This window comes from Nomia melanderi, chromosome 9 (genome assembly GCF_051020985.1).
Source record: "Nomia melanderi isolate GNS246 chromosome 9, iyNomMela1, whole genome shotgun sequence".
Lineage (NCBI taxonomy): Eukaryota > Metazoa > Arthropoda > Insecta > Hymenoptera > Halictidae > Nomia > Nomia melanderi.
This window is the reverse complement of record NC_135007.1, coordinates 17,741,058-17,754,740: the sequence shown is the minus strand read 5'-3', so window position 1 is coordinate 17,754,740 and position 13,683 is coordinate 17,741,058. Positions and strand designations below refer to the sequence as shown.

At 57.9% G+C, this 13,683-nt stretch overlaps 2 protein-coding genes across 3 annotated transcripts; one reads left to right on the top strand and one right to left on the bottom strand.

Annotated features, from left to right (window-relative positions):
- Positions 1-81: 81 nt before the first annotated feature.
- Positions 82-4,201, bottom strand: Vps28 (vacuolar protein sorting 28). 2 transcript variants are annotated; one of them, XM_076370856.1, is made up of 4 exons: positions 2,675-4,201; positions 2,329-2,592; positions 717-942; positions 82-646 (listed from the first exon to the last, which is right to left on the bottom strand). In XM_076370856.1, exons 1-4 carry the CDS (start codon positions 4,078-4,080, stop codon positions 227-229), a joined length of 2,316 nt encoding a protein of 771 aa, XP_076226971.1. In that variant the 5' UTR covers positions 4,081-4,201; the 3' UTR covers positions 82-226. The 2 variants fall into 2 exon arrangements, with proteins under 2 accessions (XP_076226971.1, XP_031845083.1); XM_031989223.2 differs by lacking the exons at positions 2,329-2,592; positions 2,675-4,201 and adding an exon at positions 1,270-1,419 and having other exon boundaries at positions 717-956.
- A 3,341-nt stretch (positions 4,202-7,542) lies between these two features.
- Positions 7,543-13,536, top strand: LOC116432526 (organic cation transporter protein). The gene is made up of 9 exons (XM_076370854.1): positions 7,543-7,814; positions 7,875-8,222; positions 11,546-11,804; positions 11,876-11,967; positions 12,033-12,236; positions 12,303-12,549; positions 12,624-12,755; positions 12,867-13,221; positions 13,295-13,536. The coding sequence occupies exons 1-9, from the start codon at positions 7,689-7,691 to the stop codon at positions 13,530-13,532; spliced, it is 2,001 nt and encodes a 666-aa protein (XP_076226969.1). The 5' UTR covers positions 7,543-7,688; the 3' UTR covers positions 13,533-13,536.
- Positions 13,537-13,683: the final 147 nt, after the last annotated feature.

Here is a 13,683-nt window from a genome sequence, read left to right as displayed (position 1 = left end):
TTCCTATACCGTACGCCTGCGTGTACGCGCGCGTGCGGGTACATCCGTGTAAGCGAGTGTGTATGTCGTACAATAAATTCATTCTTCCTTCAAAGTGTTTAGTATTCAACAAACAGTATTGAGAAACATAATCGGTCGTATCGTTCGCGGACAATGCAAAAGGAACGAACCGATATACAAGATAAAGTACAGCGCGACGCGGCACGGTTCGACCAAACTACCACGATTAGGAGTTATGAAGAACTTTATTAAAAGCGTTGTAAGATGTTTCCAAGTCGAAGATCAGTTGCCTTACTTGAGTGTCGGATAACTCGTCGGATGCGGACATGTTATTCAATGTTTGTAACCATTCTGCAACTTTTTCTTTCCCGTCGAAATCGCTCGGTAATATGCTCAAACGATTCATAGTGTCCATCAAATCTCTCAAATCCGGATGCAGCTGATCCATGGCTTTGATTTCTAATCTTAATTTGTCCATCAATGTTATAAACAGGGATACAATGTCCGCGATACATTTAGAAGTATTTCCTTTATCGTCTTTTATCGTGATGGGTCTGTCTTCCTTGATTCTTTCCAGAGCAGCCGGACAATCCAGTCTAAACGCCCTGGCAAAAGCATCTATCGTAGGAAACTGATCGCTCTGCACCTGAAACGAAATCTAAGATGATCCAAAAACTTGGAGAGTTCCTTAACGCGTATCTTACAAAATGAACTACCTGTTTAAAAGCGGCTCTGTATTGCACCAACAGTTTGCTGCAAGCAGCAGTGTATTCTTTCGGCGTGACACAGTCCCTGATGTAAGCCTTCTCCAGATGTTGCAGAGTATTAACGACGGCGTACAAATCTGCTTGATTGTCGTGCTTTTCTCTTTCTCTGGCATTCTTGTAGAGTTTCACCTCTTCGTAAAGTTCGGGCCGATCTTGTGCTACCGACATTATTGTGTCCTGCCCAGTATCCTACAGCAACATCAAGCGCGTTAAACGTCAAACGTTGGAGGTTAGGATCGCGGACACGAAAGTCATAAACATTAGGAAAATTGTTTACAAAACACCATAGCGTAGAACTTGGAGTAGATTCGATAAAAATCACAGAGTTGAGCGTGCTACGTGTTATTCGACTGTTGAAAGTACAAATCAAAATGTAAATAATAATAGAAATGACACGCAAAAGCAACGCACAGTCTCGATCCCGATGCAATGATCGTACACAGTTTTCATCTGTCACGGGTTTCTTTAAATCGTAGAGATAAAATATAATTGTTAAACTCACATAAGAATAACAAACTGCGCTCGTACCAATTAACGAAATTGTTCGATGTACAACATTCAACGTTTAATGTCACCTATCGGATGATGAATCACCCGCCATCTATAACGATGACAACCAAACGAATAGTTTCTGTTCTAACTGTAGATACAGCAGATTCGAATATTGCATTATAAACTCATAAATAGATGTTTATATATTACATTAATGTAAAACGATGCGTTTCGTTTTCAACGGGTGAATTAATAATCGTAGTTGCTGACGAAGCGATTCATTATCCTCCGAAGGTACAATCATTTTACGTTGCGATCTTACCAGGCTACCGCTTCCTTCCGGTAGAGTGCGCTAGCATGGCGAGGTAGTTTTTTCAGCTGTCGGTAATTTCTTCGGCAGTTTCGGCGTTTCGTCACGGATGGCGCCACAAGTCAAAGAACAGCTCTCTTTTTTTCTTGTACTTTCGAACAATTAAACAATTACACTGCATATACGTGAATTGTACGATTTCAAAGTTTACAAACAATACTGTACAAGACATTCGATCGCTTGTTAACAAATTTATTAGAATATTTCCATGAGAACAATAACAATATTATAATATTTATATACTACATATCTCTCTATATATTTACGTATATATATATATATTATTTATATATTAAACAATTTACGTTGATGAGATCAGAGAAACTACGAAATTCAAGACCTCGTTAAATCATGTAACTACTAAAGTTAATACGACCGCGACTAGATCGTCGCTCGTAAGAAGGTAACCTAGCGCGGTACTATTCGTCGACGTCGAATAGTTTTGCTATAACGTCGGGTTTGTCGAGGCGATCGCTACAGGTAGGATTCATTGTGCCGGTACGAATACAGAGGCAATCGAACTCTTTAACGATCGATCGTTCGACGCGCGTTTTCCCTGTCTCGTTTTGTTCGTCGCGTGTCGTTTCGTCGTGTTTTTCGACTTTGATGTACGTCACGTTCAAGGTCAACTCCTTCTCGTCCAAGATGTCCCACGGAGGGAAAATTTGCACGGTGCACGGAAATCTTGAATCGATCTTGCCGACGATTTCGGGAATCGTCATGACGTTGACGAGTCTGGGGAAAGGAGTATCACCCAGGGAGGGCAGTAGGTTGAACGGATCCTCGGTCGCGATTCCCTCCAGGAACTGTCTGCCGAAGCTGAACACGCATTTTCGGGCGTGAACGGTAACGTACGGTAGAGCGTGCTTGTCTTTGGTCGTCTGCTTAAAGTGGTGCCTCCATATGCGCAGGAACGATCCCTGCCTGCTGATCATCGATTGCAATTTCGCCGACAAGCTGCCTCTGTAACAACCACGGAGAAAACATTCGTGAGTCGATCGGTTTTCTTCGGGAGGGTGGAAAACGATGGGAAATCGAGAATTACTTTTTCGGCTTTTTCCTTTTCTTGGTCGATTCTAAGAGACCGAACTGCGCCGGCGGGTCCGAACGCGTTCGTCGCGGCGAGAATCCCTCGCCGCTGATAATCCCCGTTCGCGCGGACTCGTCGTTGCCCGGCGCGTTGGCCTGCGACGAGATCTGCGATATCCGTTGCGAAGGATGCGCGACGATGGAAGCGCACCGAGTTCGTTCCGCTCGCGAGAAGAACGTCCGATCGGAATCTTTGTTGGACGCTGGGGAACAGGCGGAACCGGCCGCGACGGGGATCGAACGAGTGGACGAGCTCTCGTCCATCCGAACGAGGGAAAGGGCATGCGGTTGTTGCGTGTCCTCGTCTTCTATCCGGATGCTGGGATGGTTCTCGTCGCCGCTAGGATCCGCGACGTCTTCCCTCTCGCCGTCGTCGTCGCCTTCGCGCACGGACTCGATCTCGATCTCGATTCCTTCCGCGTGTCGCGCGTCCTCTGGACTTTCCTCGATGTCCAACCGTTTTTCCGAGACCGATAATTCCGATCCGGGCGAGTCTTCCGATATGTCGGTATTCTTCTTTTCTTCCGTGGATCGTCGAAGCAGCTTCGAGGCGTCCTCTCGCGAACCGTCCCCCAACTCGCTGGCGAGAACGCGTCGTTTCTGACCGCGGAATAGGTTCCCGCGAATGCTCTTGTCCGGTCTGGTTCGCTTGAACCGATAGTGGGAGGAGTTGCCGCAGATGACGGGCGAGGTGTCCGCGGTGCATGGATTCTCTCGGTTCTCGTTCTCGATCCGACGCAAAGGCTTCCTCTCGGAGGTCTCGCCGTCCACTCGCTTCCCGTTGGGTTCGCGGAAAGCCTGTCGCCCGCCGAGAACCGGCGACACAGCGGCACTGGATTCGACGAACCTGTCCGCCGTCGATTCCGACCGGAAGAGATTCCTTCGAACGTTTTCCTTTCTCTGGTCGCGCGACAGCCGATCGGCAGCGTTCTTCTCGAGCGGACGAAGCTGCTGCTGCTGCTGCTGCCCGGCAGCCGTCTGTTTCCTCTCGCGCGAGCCTTCGCGTTCGTCTTTCCTTTTGGCGCGTTTCCGGCGGTCGCACGAGACCGGGGATCGTACCTGGCGTTTGCTCGGCCTCGAAGCCAAAACAGGAGACGTCGAGGCCGACTCGTCCGAGTCGAATCGGGCCAGATCTCTGTGCGTCTCGATCCACTTGCGGACGAACTCGCCCTTCGAGGTGCACGGTATCGTCGTCACGTCCCGATCCAGCGATAACGCGCCGTCCTTTTGCCCCTGGAACTGCTTGACCACGTGTAAGGTTAGAATCGACTGACCGAAATTCAGCCGCCTGACGTGACTCGGTTTCCGTTGCTCGTAGCTCCCGTCCTCGCTGGCCTGCACCCACGTCCCCGACTCGTTCATTTTTGCGTCGTTCGACGATCCGGGACGAGATTGTTTACCCTAAAGTAACGTTGCGATCGCGACACCGAAGCGAAGCGTATACACCTGTTGCCGCCATGTTGAGGTTGCCATGGAAACACCGCGGCGGACGCGGCGGACGCGGCGCGCGCAGCGCCGCCTCTCGGCGAACGCCGCGACTCGCGGGATTCGAAGTTTCCCGCCCGTTGCCTCGACGATCGAGCACGAACGGCCTGGAACGTCGCTTCGAATTCCACGGATCGCGCGCGGCTGCGGAATAATCCGTTTCGAACGGTTCCGCGAACCGCGGATGAACCGTTCGACGAACCGGCGGACGAACTCGGACGCGGCGCGAGCGGAAACGAGCTCGGGCAAGGTTTCCGTCGACACTCCGACTCGCGTGTTTCTCGGTCCAGCCGAAAATTATTCGAAAGTGCTTGCGCGACGAGCGAAGGGACCAAGATAGGGATAGAGGTAGAAATAGAGAGGGGATCGGAGGGAGAGAGAGAGAGAGAGAGAGAGAGAGAGACTGTTCGTGCACGCCGCACAATTACCGGGCGGCGAGTGTCGAGGAACCCCCTTTTATATTAATAGTCGAGATAGTAGTCGAGCGTGTACCGCGATAGGAGAGCGGCGATCGAGGCGGCGAGGGGGCCAAGGGAGACTGCCGGGTTACGAGGCTTCGCGCGAGCAACGGAGTCCGCTCTCGGCGAGGAGAGAGACGAGAGAGCAGAGGCGAGGGACGCGGCCGGGCCAGAGGCACGCCTGAGGGGTCGTGGGCGGGGAGCGGCGCAGAGGGTCCAAGGGGGACGTGTTCGAAACGATAGATAGGAGGATGGGATACCGTGGACGGACCCCTTGTATCCACGATTGCTTCAGTTTCAGTTCGCGATGGAGACTATTTGCTCCTTCCAGTGGTAGTAGCTGTCGTTCCAGTCTTCGAGGAGGGTGACCGCCGGAGGAAGACAGGGTGGCAGACCGACGGAGAGCGGACCACATCCGAGACGACGTCGGAAGAACCGGCAGTGCGCGTTCGAGGGAAATACGCGCTGGAGGAGACGTCGTCGCGGAAATTCGAAAGCGGAAGGGGTCTGCGCGCGACGCACCGTACACCGGCACAGGCCAGACGAAACAGCCGCGTCGCAGAATGCTCTCCGAGGATCGAGGAACCCGATATCCGACGATATCATCGCGGAGATGCCTGACCGCGGCGGCGTATCCCTCGGCACCGGACAATCGCGTCGATCCGTGAGTCCGACCGAGTCGGCGTCGCAACCGGAACGAACGATTTCCCTCGCGGGAGGCGGATCGATCCCGATCCTGCCACGGACATCCATGCTCGAGGGTCGATCGTTGACGTCAGCTGGCCGGACACCGGACGGTTCGTTCGATTCGCATCCGATTCGCTCGATTCGCTCGATTCGCTCGATTCGCTCGATTCGCTCGATTCGCTCGATTCGCGCCGAATAGTGTTGTCTCCTCAGAGAGTCTCCTGTGCTCGCGCAACCGAGTTGAAACGTCGAGTGTTCTCACCGCAAGGATATCCACGGGCAACCTCCACCGTACAGCGCGCATTTCGGTAAGATCTTGCGGAAATCGGGGCGAAACGTTTCTCCTCGGAGATCCAAATCAAACAGGGAGAGACAGAGAGAGAACGAAGAGAGAGAGAGAGAGAGAGAGAGAGAGAGAGAGAGAGAGAGAGAGAGAGAGAAGGGGAGAGAGAGAGAGAGGGAGAGAGAGAGAGAGAGAGAGAGGTGCAAAGAGAAATTCGAAACGCGTACGGGGCAACGATCAACGGAAATTGTTCGCTTCGGAGTAGAACGGCGAGGCGGGACGGGGGTGGAATCGCGAGCCCGTCGTCGAAAATCTGGTTGTTTGTCAAAACCGGTAGCGACGACTTAAGCTCTCGCAGCAGTAAAACTCGATCCTCGCGTTATCTCGACGTTCTCGCGACGTTATCTCGTTTCGCCGACGCGTAAACAAATTGTTTAGAGAGACGGTCCGCCAAAAGTTTCCGGGGAAGGTGTCGGTCTCGGTAAACGCGTAACGGTCGAACGCTGCCCCGGAAAGACGGGTCCGTCGACGATTCGATCGACTCCGCGTCTCGAGGTTCGAGAGGAAGCGAGAGCGAGAGGAAAATCGAACTGGAACGGGACAGCGTGCGAAGCGGGACGACGTTGTTTGCACTCCTGACGTCACTCGCAATTGTAACGAACGAGAGCAGCTACGGAATGCTCCGGCGCGTACGTCGCGTGCACGGAAAATCCGGGAACCTTCGCCGCGCCGTCTCGGCGACGCGACTCGGGACACGCGACGCGAACCAGCGTGAATCGGAGACGATCCGAGATCCTATTCAATTTCCACGGGTTTCCAGAGGATTCGCGGAGAGGAACCTTCCTCGAAACGGCGAAACGACTCTTTCTCTCTCTCTCTCTCTCTCTCTCTCTCTCTCTCCCTCTCTCTCTCTCTCTCTCTTTCTCTCCTCTCTCTCTCTCTCTCTCTCTCTCTCTCTCTCTCTCTCTCTGTCTCTCCGTTTGCCCGTTCGTTCGGTCGCTTGTCCGTTGGTCGATCCGCGCGAAACCGTCCGTTTCTCGATCCGCGTCTCGCTCGATCGGTCCTCGGTCGGAGCGGCGCGCGAGACGCGAACAGAGAAGAGGAGGATTTCGGTGCTGGAGGCAAAGTGACCGCGGTTTCCAGAGTAACCGCGGGAGAGAGAAGGTGATGCGCGGTCCATCGATGCGACACGTGCCGTGGCGGTGGCGGTGGCGGTTACGGAGAGGCGGAGAGACGACGGAGAGGCCGAAGAGGATGCTCGAGAGGCTCGGAAGAGAGGAGGTGTTTTCCGGCGATCCGTCTGATAGCGGTCGGCGCTATGCTCGCGGCGTATAAGAGCGCGCGAAGACGTGCGGCCGCCGCGGTTTTCGCGATTCCGAATTCGACGTTGCAGCTTCCGCTCGCGCAATCTACGCGGGACGCGATCCGACCGGTTCGCGAACCAATCGCTCGTGCGAGGCAAACGCGACGGGCCGGGGGCCCCGCGAGACGGCGGTCCACCGAACTCGACGGTTCGCGGTGACGCGAGCTCGAACACAGACGTTCACGGAGTTTCCGAGTTTACGGACGACGGACACACACGCACGAACTTACGGAGTTTCGGGCGTGCCTCGTGGTTGTTTTCCGAAACCGTTTGCGCTCGGCTGGCGTGGTTGCGCGTCGCGTCGTCGTCCCCCTAGTCGAATCCGCGGCGCGGCCGCGACGCGTGCTTCCAGCGGATGTTTGCCCGGAGAAACGCAGTCGACGTCGCAGAGCGCGAGCAGAGCCGCGCGGTCCTCCCGGAGATGAGACCCAGCCGAGGCTTCCGTTTCGCATAGGTCGAGCCCCGCGCGGTTCACGAGGACTACGGACCAGTGGAGACTCTGCTGCTGCTGCTGCTGCTGCTGCTGCTCTCTTCCGCGAGCTCCGCCTCCGAAAACGCGAGTTGCCCCCGCGAGAGTTCGATGTGCCCGCGAAGGATCCGCGGCGGTCATGCCGCGTGACTCGGGGGTGCCTTTCGTCGACCGAATCGCGGCCCAGGCCTCGTTCAGACGCGGTGCAACGTCAACGCGGGAAACATGAGCTCGATCGACTTCGACGAGGTGTTGGTGCACGTGGGCGAGAAGGGCAAATACCAAAACATCATGTACTACCTGCTCTGCATACCCGCCACTCTGCCCGCCGCCTTCCTGGCGTTCTCGCAAGTGAGTCGCGGCGACCTCCGTTTCCGATTCGCGATTTCCGATTCTCGAATTGCCCGGCAGGTGTTCGTCAGCGCGTCGCCGGACCACTGGTGCAGGGTGCCGGAGCTGGACAACCTGACGGAGCTGCTCACGCTGGAGGAGAGGAAGGCGCTCTCGCTGCCCTACGAGGAGAAGTCGGACGGGAAGCTCAAGTACTCCAAGTGCAGCATGTACGACGTGAACTACACGTCGATCATCGAGTCGTGGCTGGGCCGCGGCAGCCTGGAGAACGCGACGAGCGAGGCCGGGTACCGGTCCAAGCCCCGACTCGCGCCGCCGCCGGTCGGCAACCCCAACTGGACGGTGACCAAGTGCCGGCACGGCTGGATCTACGACACCCGGGACTACGACAGCACCCTCGTCACCGAGGTAAACGCGTCTCTTTCCTTCTCGCTCGACCCTAATTGCTCTGCCCTGCGCGCAGAGGCGCGGACGGTCGCGCGGATCGGATTCGGTTTCGTCGCCGTCGCCGTCGCCGTCGCCGTCGCCATTTCTTGGAACGGGAAAAGCGGTCGCGGCTGAGTGGGTCGACGTCGGCACGGTTCGTCGCGTCGGGCAAACTCGGTTTTGCATAATCCTCCTACGCGACGCGCAGCCGTCCATCGGCGACCCGCGCTCCGGCGCGAGCGAGCGCGCGAGCGAACGAGTCGGGTTTCGCGGGGCAAGTCGCCTTGGCCTTTGTCGACTCGCCCCCCCGCGGAATCGCGCGGACCGCGGCACGGGTCCCGTTCGTGGAATCGGTCGCGCGACCGCTCCCTCGCTTCCCCGATCGGTCGCGTTAACCTCCTCTTTCCGCTCGAGAACGTTCAATTCCGTGAAAGCTCGACTCGGCCGCGGTGTCGACCGGCGGATGTCGGAGAATCTGCCGGCGTGATTCCGAGGCGCCGCGAAATCTCGGTCGATCGGAGAAGCGAGGCGAGAAACGCGCGGGAATCGGAACGCGCGAATCGACCAAGGTTCCGTCCTCGCCTCGCCTCGCCTCGCCTCGCCGCGCCGCGCCTCGCGTCGACGGTGCGTGTCACGTGGCAGCTTGACTCGCTCGTGTCCATTAACGCGTTATTAAATTGCCGCAATTAGACAACGCGAGGATCGCAACTCGCGGGGTCGAGGATCTAGGTGCGAGTTTCTCGGTTCTCCGAAAGCCGTCGCCGCGTCGAGTCGAAGCTCGCCGCGTGGATCCGCGATCGCGTTCGCGTCGGTGCCCCGCCGGCGACGGTCTCTCTTTGCCACCGATCGTGCCAGGTGATCGAGCGACTGGCCGATAGCTGCGATAGTCGGATAGTTAGATAGCGGCGATACTGGCGTCAGCAATTGCCGAGCAATTTACCTACCCCCGCATCCGGTCATGCGATCTGTCGCATCAAACGCCTCGCACAAACTACCGGCTACTTTCTGCTCCTAGGAAGGGTACGTGTCCGCCGCATTTCGTCGTGACGCAAACGAGGCTCGACCGAGTTCGATTCCCTGCTCTCTCGAGGCTCGTCGACCCGAGACCACCGATCGACGCGTCCGCGAATGGGAACCGCGAAAAAGCACGGCCCGTCGATTTCCCGAGGCGCGCCGTCCATCCCTTTCTCGCACCGGCAGAGCGGCAGAGCTGTCCGCGCGAGCCTCTCTCCCGGTTCCTCTAGACTCGGCCTCTCTTTCTCCGGTCCGTGGTTGTTCCCCTTTCGGCGTGTTCTCGTTCTCCCTCCAACCGTCGCGCGTCGGTGCCCACCGATGACGGGTCCATCAGCGCGGAGGGTGCGCGCGGCCCGTGTATTTACACGCTCCGGATTTACGCAGACGCGTGACGCACGGAGCCATCGAGGCAAATCCTGTCCTTCCGTTTTCCGTTTCATTTGCCCGCGGCTTTCTCCCGTCCCGATTCGCCGTTCTTGCCGCGCGCGCGCGCGGCCACGGACTCGCTCCGCGCGAGTGTCGTTGCCCGACGCGGCAGGGGGTGGCCACTCGAAATCGCTAAAGCGCGCGGACGCGTCGTGAGAAGCGAACCTCGAAATCGCCTCGCGTCTCCGAGCGTTCGGACGCTCCGTCAGAGGCGGCGCCGCCGCTGATTCGCTCGAACCGGATTTCCTGTTCGAGGCTCCGAGGCGAGTCTGCTCCGTCTCGAAAGAGGGCTCGGGACGGCCGGCGACAACGCGCCGCCGCCGGCGGCGGCTGCGAGAAATTTCGTGGCCCTACGGCGCGACGCGAACGCTCCGCTACACCGCGGTCATATCAATATATCGTTTTCGAAGTGTGTCAGGGTGATAAAATATGCACGCGTCGTTAACATCCTACGGGCGCTCGTCCACTGCCCTTGACAATAACTCGTTGGCGTCGCCGAGTGCTCCCGTATTTCCCCGCAATTTACCTTTTGCGTTTCACGCAGACATCAAAAGTCCGTGAGTGGCAATTTGCTTAAATGAAAGTTCGTGTTAAACGCATCAACGCCCACCGGCGCGTCGATTATTTGCCGAGGCTGATCGGTGCTCGATCAACCTTTCGTTTGCTCCGCGATGTTTACCGACATCGAACGGCATTCTCGCTCTCTAGCCTCTCTTCTCTAGCCTCGCCCCGTCCGTCCGCCCGCCCGTCCCCTGTCCCCTGTCCCCTCGACGCGCCGAGCAGCGCCTCGGGCCGCGGATCGAGCGTTTCGCGTCGAACCGGAAGCGGAGCGCGAGCCTCGCGACCGATCGAAAACGGCGTCTTCCTCGGCTCGTTCGTCCCTTGGAACATAAAAATCGCCGCTCTGCGTTTGCGACGTGGGAATCGCTGGTACGCTGCTACGCTCCGCAGTCTCAGTGGCGTACGTGAGCGCGATCCATTCGCCGGCGAGTGGACGTCGCGCGCGTTTGCGCGCCGAGCACGTACTTGCCCCGTACACGCGTCATTCGATTAATGAGATGCCGCCGCCGTACAGTGGGACGAAACCCCCGGCGGCGATCGAAAGCCGATTTTTCCTAATGCCGTCGGTCCGACGTTAGTCCGAGATTAGTGGAATCCGGAGACTCCGTCGCAACGATCCGAACTGCCGCGAATGCGATCGAAACGTACGCGAAGCGGTAGCAAGCTCGTGGATCTTGGATCGTCCGCGTACGCGCGACTCCGAGGATGCGTCAAGGACAGACGGAAGCGGCGGCGCCCTCCTCTCGTTCGCCGCGTGTTTGCTCGCGGATCGAGCGGGGAATTAGAGAATTTCGGGGACATCGGAGAGTGTCGGAAGAGGCGCGACGCGAGGCAAATATTGTTCGAAAGCTTTAAACGATTCGCGCGAGGAGATTTGCTCGGTGGAACGTTCGGGACCGATTATTGGGCTAAACGCATCGCGACAGCGCGTACGAGCGTGCGTGCGTGCGTGCGTGCGTGCGTGCGTACGGGAGTACGGGAGCACGCGCATACGGGAGCGCAAGGGAAGAAGATAAACGACGCGGCCGGAGCAATGACTTCTCCGCGATGGGGCGATATCGCTGACGTTCCGTCGTTCCACCGTTTCACGTCAGATACCCGCAATCTCGCCTCGTTTCGCTCGAACGTTCGGTCGGGTCGTTACGCTTCGACCTCGTTTCCAACGTGCTCGCGAAATCGGATGACCCGATCCGATCCGATTCGAGGGCGGGAGAGGGCGAGAGAGGGCGAGAGAAACACCGAGAAACTCGGACGCTGCCGCCGCACGAGACTTGGCGTTTTAACGGCATTCTGCATCCACATAGCTAGACTTGGTATGCGATAACAGCTGGTGGCCTTCCACCTCCACGACCTTCTTTTACGTGGGCAGCCTGTTCGGGAACGTGGTGTTCGGCTGGATCGCCGATAAATGGGGAAGAAGGACCGCTTTCTTCGCCATACTCTTCCTCGAGGTGATATTCTCGATCGCCACCAGCTTCAGCCCCAACTACGTCATCTACACGGCGCTCAGGACCGTCAACGGTCTATTCTTTCCCGCCATCTACCAGATACCTTTCATATTGGGTAAGCGGAGGCGAGCGGAGGCGAGCGGAGGAACGGAACCGGAACTCGACGGGGTTTGCTCTGTGTTTCAGCGTTGGAGATGATGGGTCCGAGGTACAGGACGTTCGCGGGCATGGTGATCTGCATGTTCTTCGCGTCGGCGCTGTCCCTGCTGGCCCTACTGGTAAACCTCGCCGGGGCGAGAGTCCGAACGGAAGCGGGGATCGACAATCTCTTCTCTGTTCGCAGGGTTACCTGTTGCGGCACTGGTTCGCCCTGTCGCTGGCGACTTCGGTGCCGTTCGTCCTCCTGTTCAGCTACTACTGGATCATCCCGGAGTCGCCGCGGTGGCTGCTCAGCAAGAACAGGATCGACGAGGCGGAGGTGATCGTGCAGCGCATGGCCAAGATCAACGGGAAAACGGTGCCGAGCAATTTCTTGAGGAAAATGGAGGTAAGCGACCGGCGTCGGTCGAGACCGCGACACCGAGAACCGAACACACCTTCCCGACCGTTTCAGCTGGAGATCCTCAGGAGGCAGGGGATCTCTTGCAACGGCACCAATTCGGGCGAGACCGAGACGGTCCAGGCCGAGGACAGGTCGCCCCCGCCGGCGGCCACGCCGATGGACCTGGTCAGGAACCCGAACATCCGCAAGAAGTTCTTCATCCTGGCGTTCGACTGGGTGGCGAACGCGGTCGTCTACAACGGCCTCTCGTACAACGCCACGAACCTCGGGGTCTCCGACTACCTCGCCTTCTTTATCGGTAACGCGAGACCGCCCTCCGTTGAACGCGTTCCCTCGGAGCCGGAGAGAAGTTGTTCGATCGGTTGTTTGCAGGCGGCCTCGTGGAAATACCCTCGTACGTGATCACCTGGTACGCGATGGACAGGCTAGGCAGGAGATGGGTGCTGTGCTTGACCATGCTGCTGGGCGGGTTGGCTTGCGTCTCCTGCATGTTCGTCCCCGAAGGTACGCATTCGTATCGTTCATATACGCCGGATCGTTCGAGCGATCCGCAACGATCCGGAGGAAACGAAACGCGGTGACATGGAAATACGCGGCTCGTGTTTGCCGTAGCAGACGCCGTCTGGGTGACGGTCAGCCTGGCGATGATCGGCAAGTTCGGGATCGCAGCCTCGTTCGCCGTCTTCTACGTGTTCGTCGGCGAGCTGCTGCCGACGGTGCTGCGCTCGCAGGCGATGGGCATCGCCTCGTTCATCGCGGGCATCGGTCTGCTCGCGTTCCCGTACATCGTGCACCTGGCCGTCTACTCGAGGGTCCTGCCGCTGATCATCATGGGCACGCTGAGCGTCGCCGGCGCGCTCACCTCCATCTTCCTACCGGAGACGCTGAACATCCACCTGCCGCAGACGATCGAGGAGGGCGAGCTGTTCGGGGCCGACTTTAAGCTCTGGTCCTGCCCGACGTTGCCAAGGTGGGTCCCCTTCGTTGCGGCCGCTCGCGAGGCGCAGGCTTAACCGAAACCACGCGAATCGCGCGTGTTTCAGGAAGCGGAGGAATCCCGAGGAGAAGCGGGAAGCGTTGCCGCTGAGGTGTTCGGCGAACGGCCGGCCCGGCAGTCGGTCCTCGGCGTCCAAATCCCAGGAGGACGAGGCCGACCGGCAGTCCGCGAGCTCCGGGTCCGATCAGCCGAGGCCCGAGGAGAGCAGAGAGGCCGCGGAACCAGAGGAGCTAGGCCAGATCACGACCACGGAGGTCGTCGTCGAGCCGAAGAGGACGCAATGAACTTCCGTTGTAACATAATTACTACCGGTGCGCGTCCGTCGCGAGGTTTCCGCGCCGCGACTCTTCGAAGCTCGACGACCGTCGCACCGTTAACGTGCAACAGGGTATACGCGTCGAGGCGACGCGTTCGCCGCGACGTTCGCCGCGACGT

Excerpts from the sequence above, each read along its gene's own strand:
- Vps28 (XM_076370856.1), bottom strand. The coding sequence starts at position 4,080 with ATGAACGAGTCGGGGACGTGGGTGCAGGCCAGCGAGGACGGGAGCTAC. Across the intron at positions 2,593-2,674 it reads AAAAGGAAAAAGCCGAAAAA|AGGCAGCTTGTCGGCGAAAT; the intron begins GTAATTCTCGAT and ends TGGTTGTTACAG. Across the intron at positions 943-2,328 it reads ACGATTCCCGAAATCGTCGG|CACAATAATGTCGGTAGCAC; the intron begins CAAGATCGATTC and ends TACTGGGCAGGA.
- LOC116432526 (XM_076370854.1), top strand. The coding sequence starts at position 7,689 with ATGAGCTCGATCGACTTCGACGAGGTGTTGGTGCACGTGGGCGAGAAG. Across the intron at positions 11,968-12,032 it reads TGTCCCTGCTGGCCCTACTG|GGTTACCTGTTGCGGCACTG; the intron begins GTAAACCTCGCC and ends CTCTGTTCGCAG. Across the intron at positions 12,550-12,623 it reads CTACCTCGCCTTCTTTATCG|GCGGCCTCGTGGAAATACCC; the intron begins GTAACGCGAGAC and ends GGTTGTTTGCAG.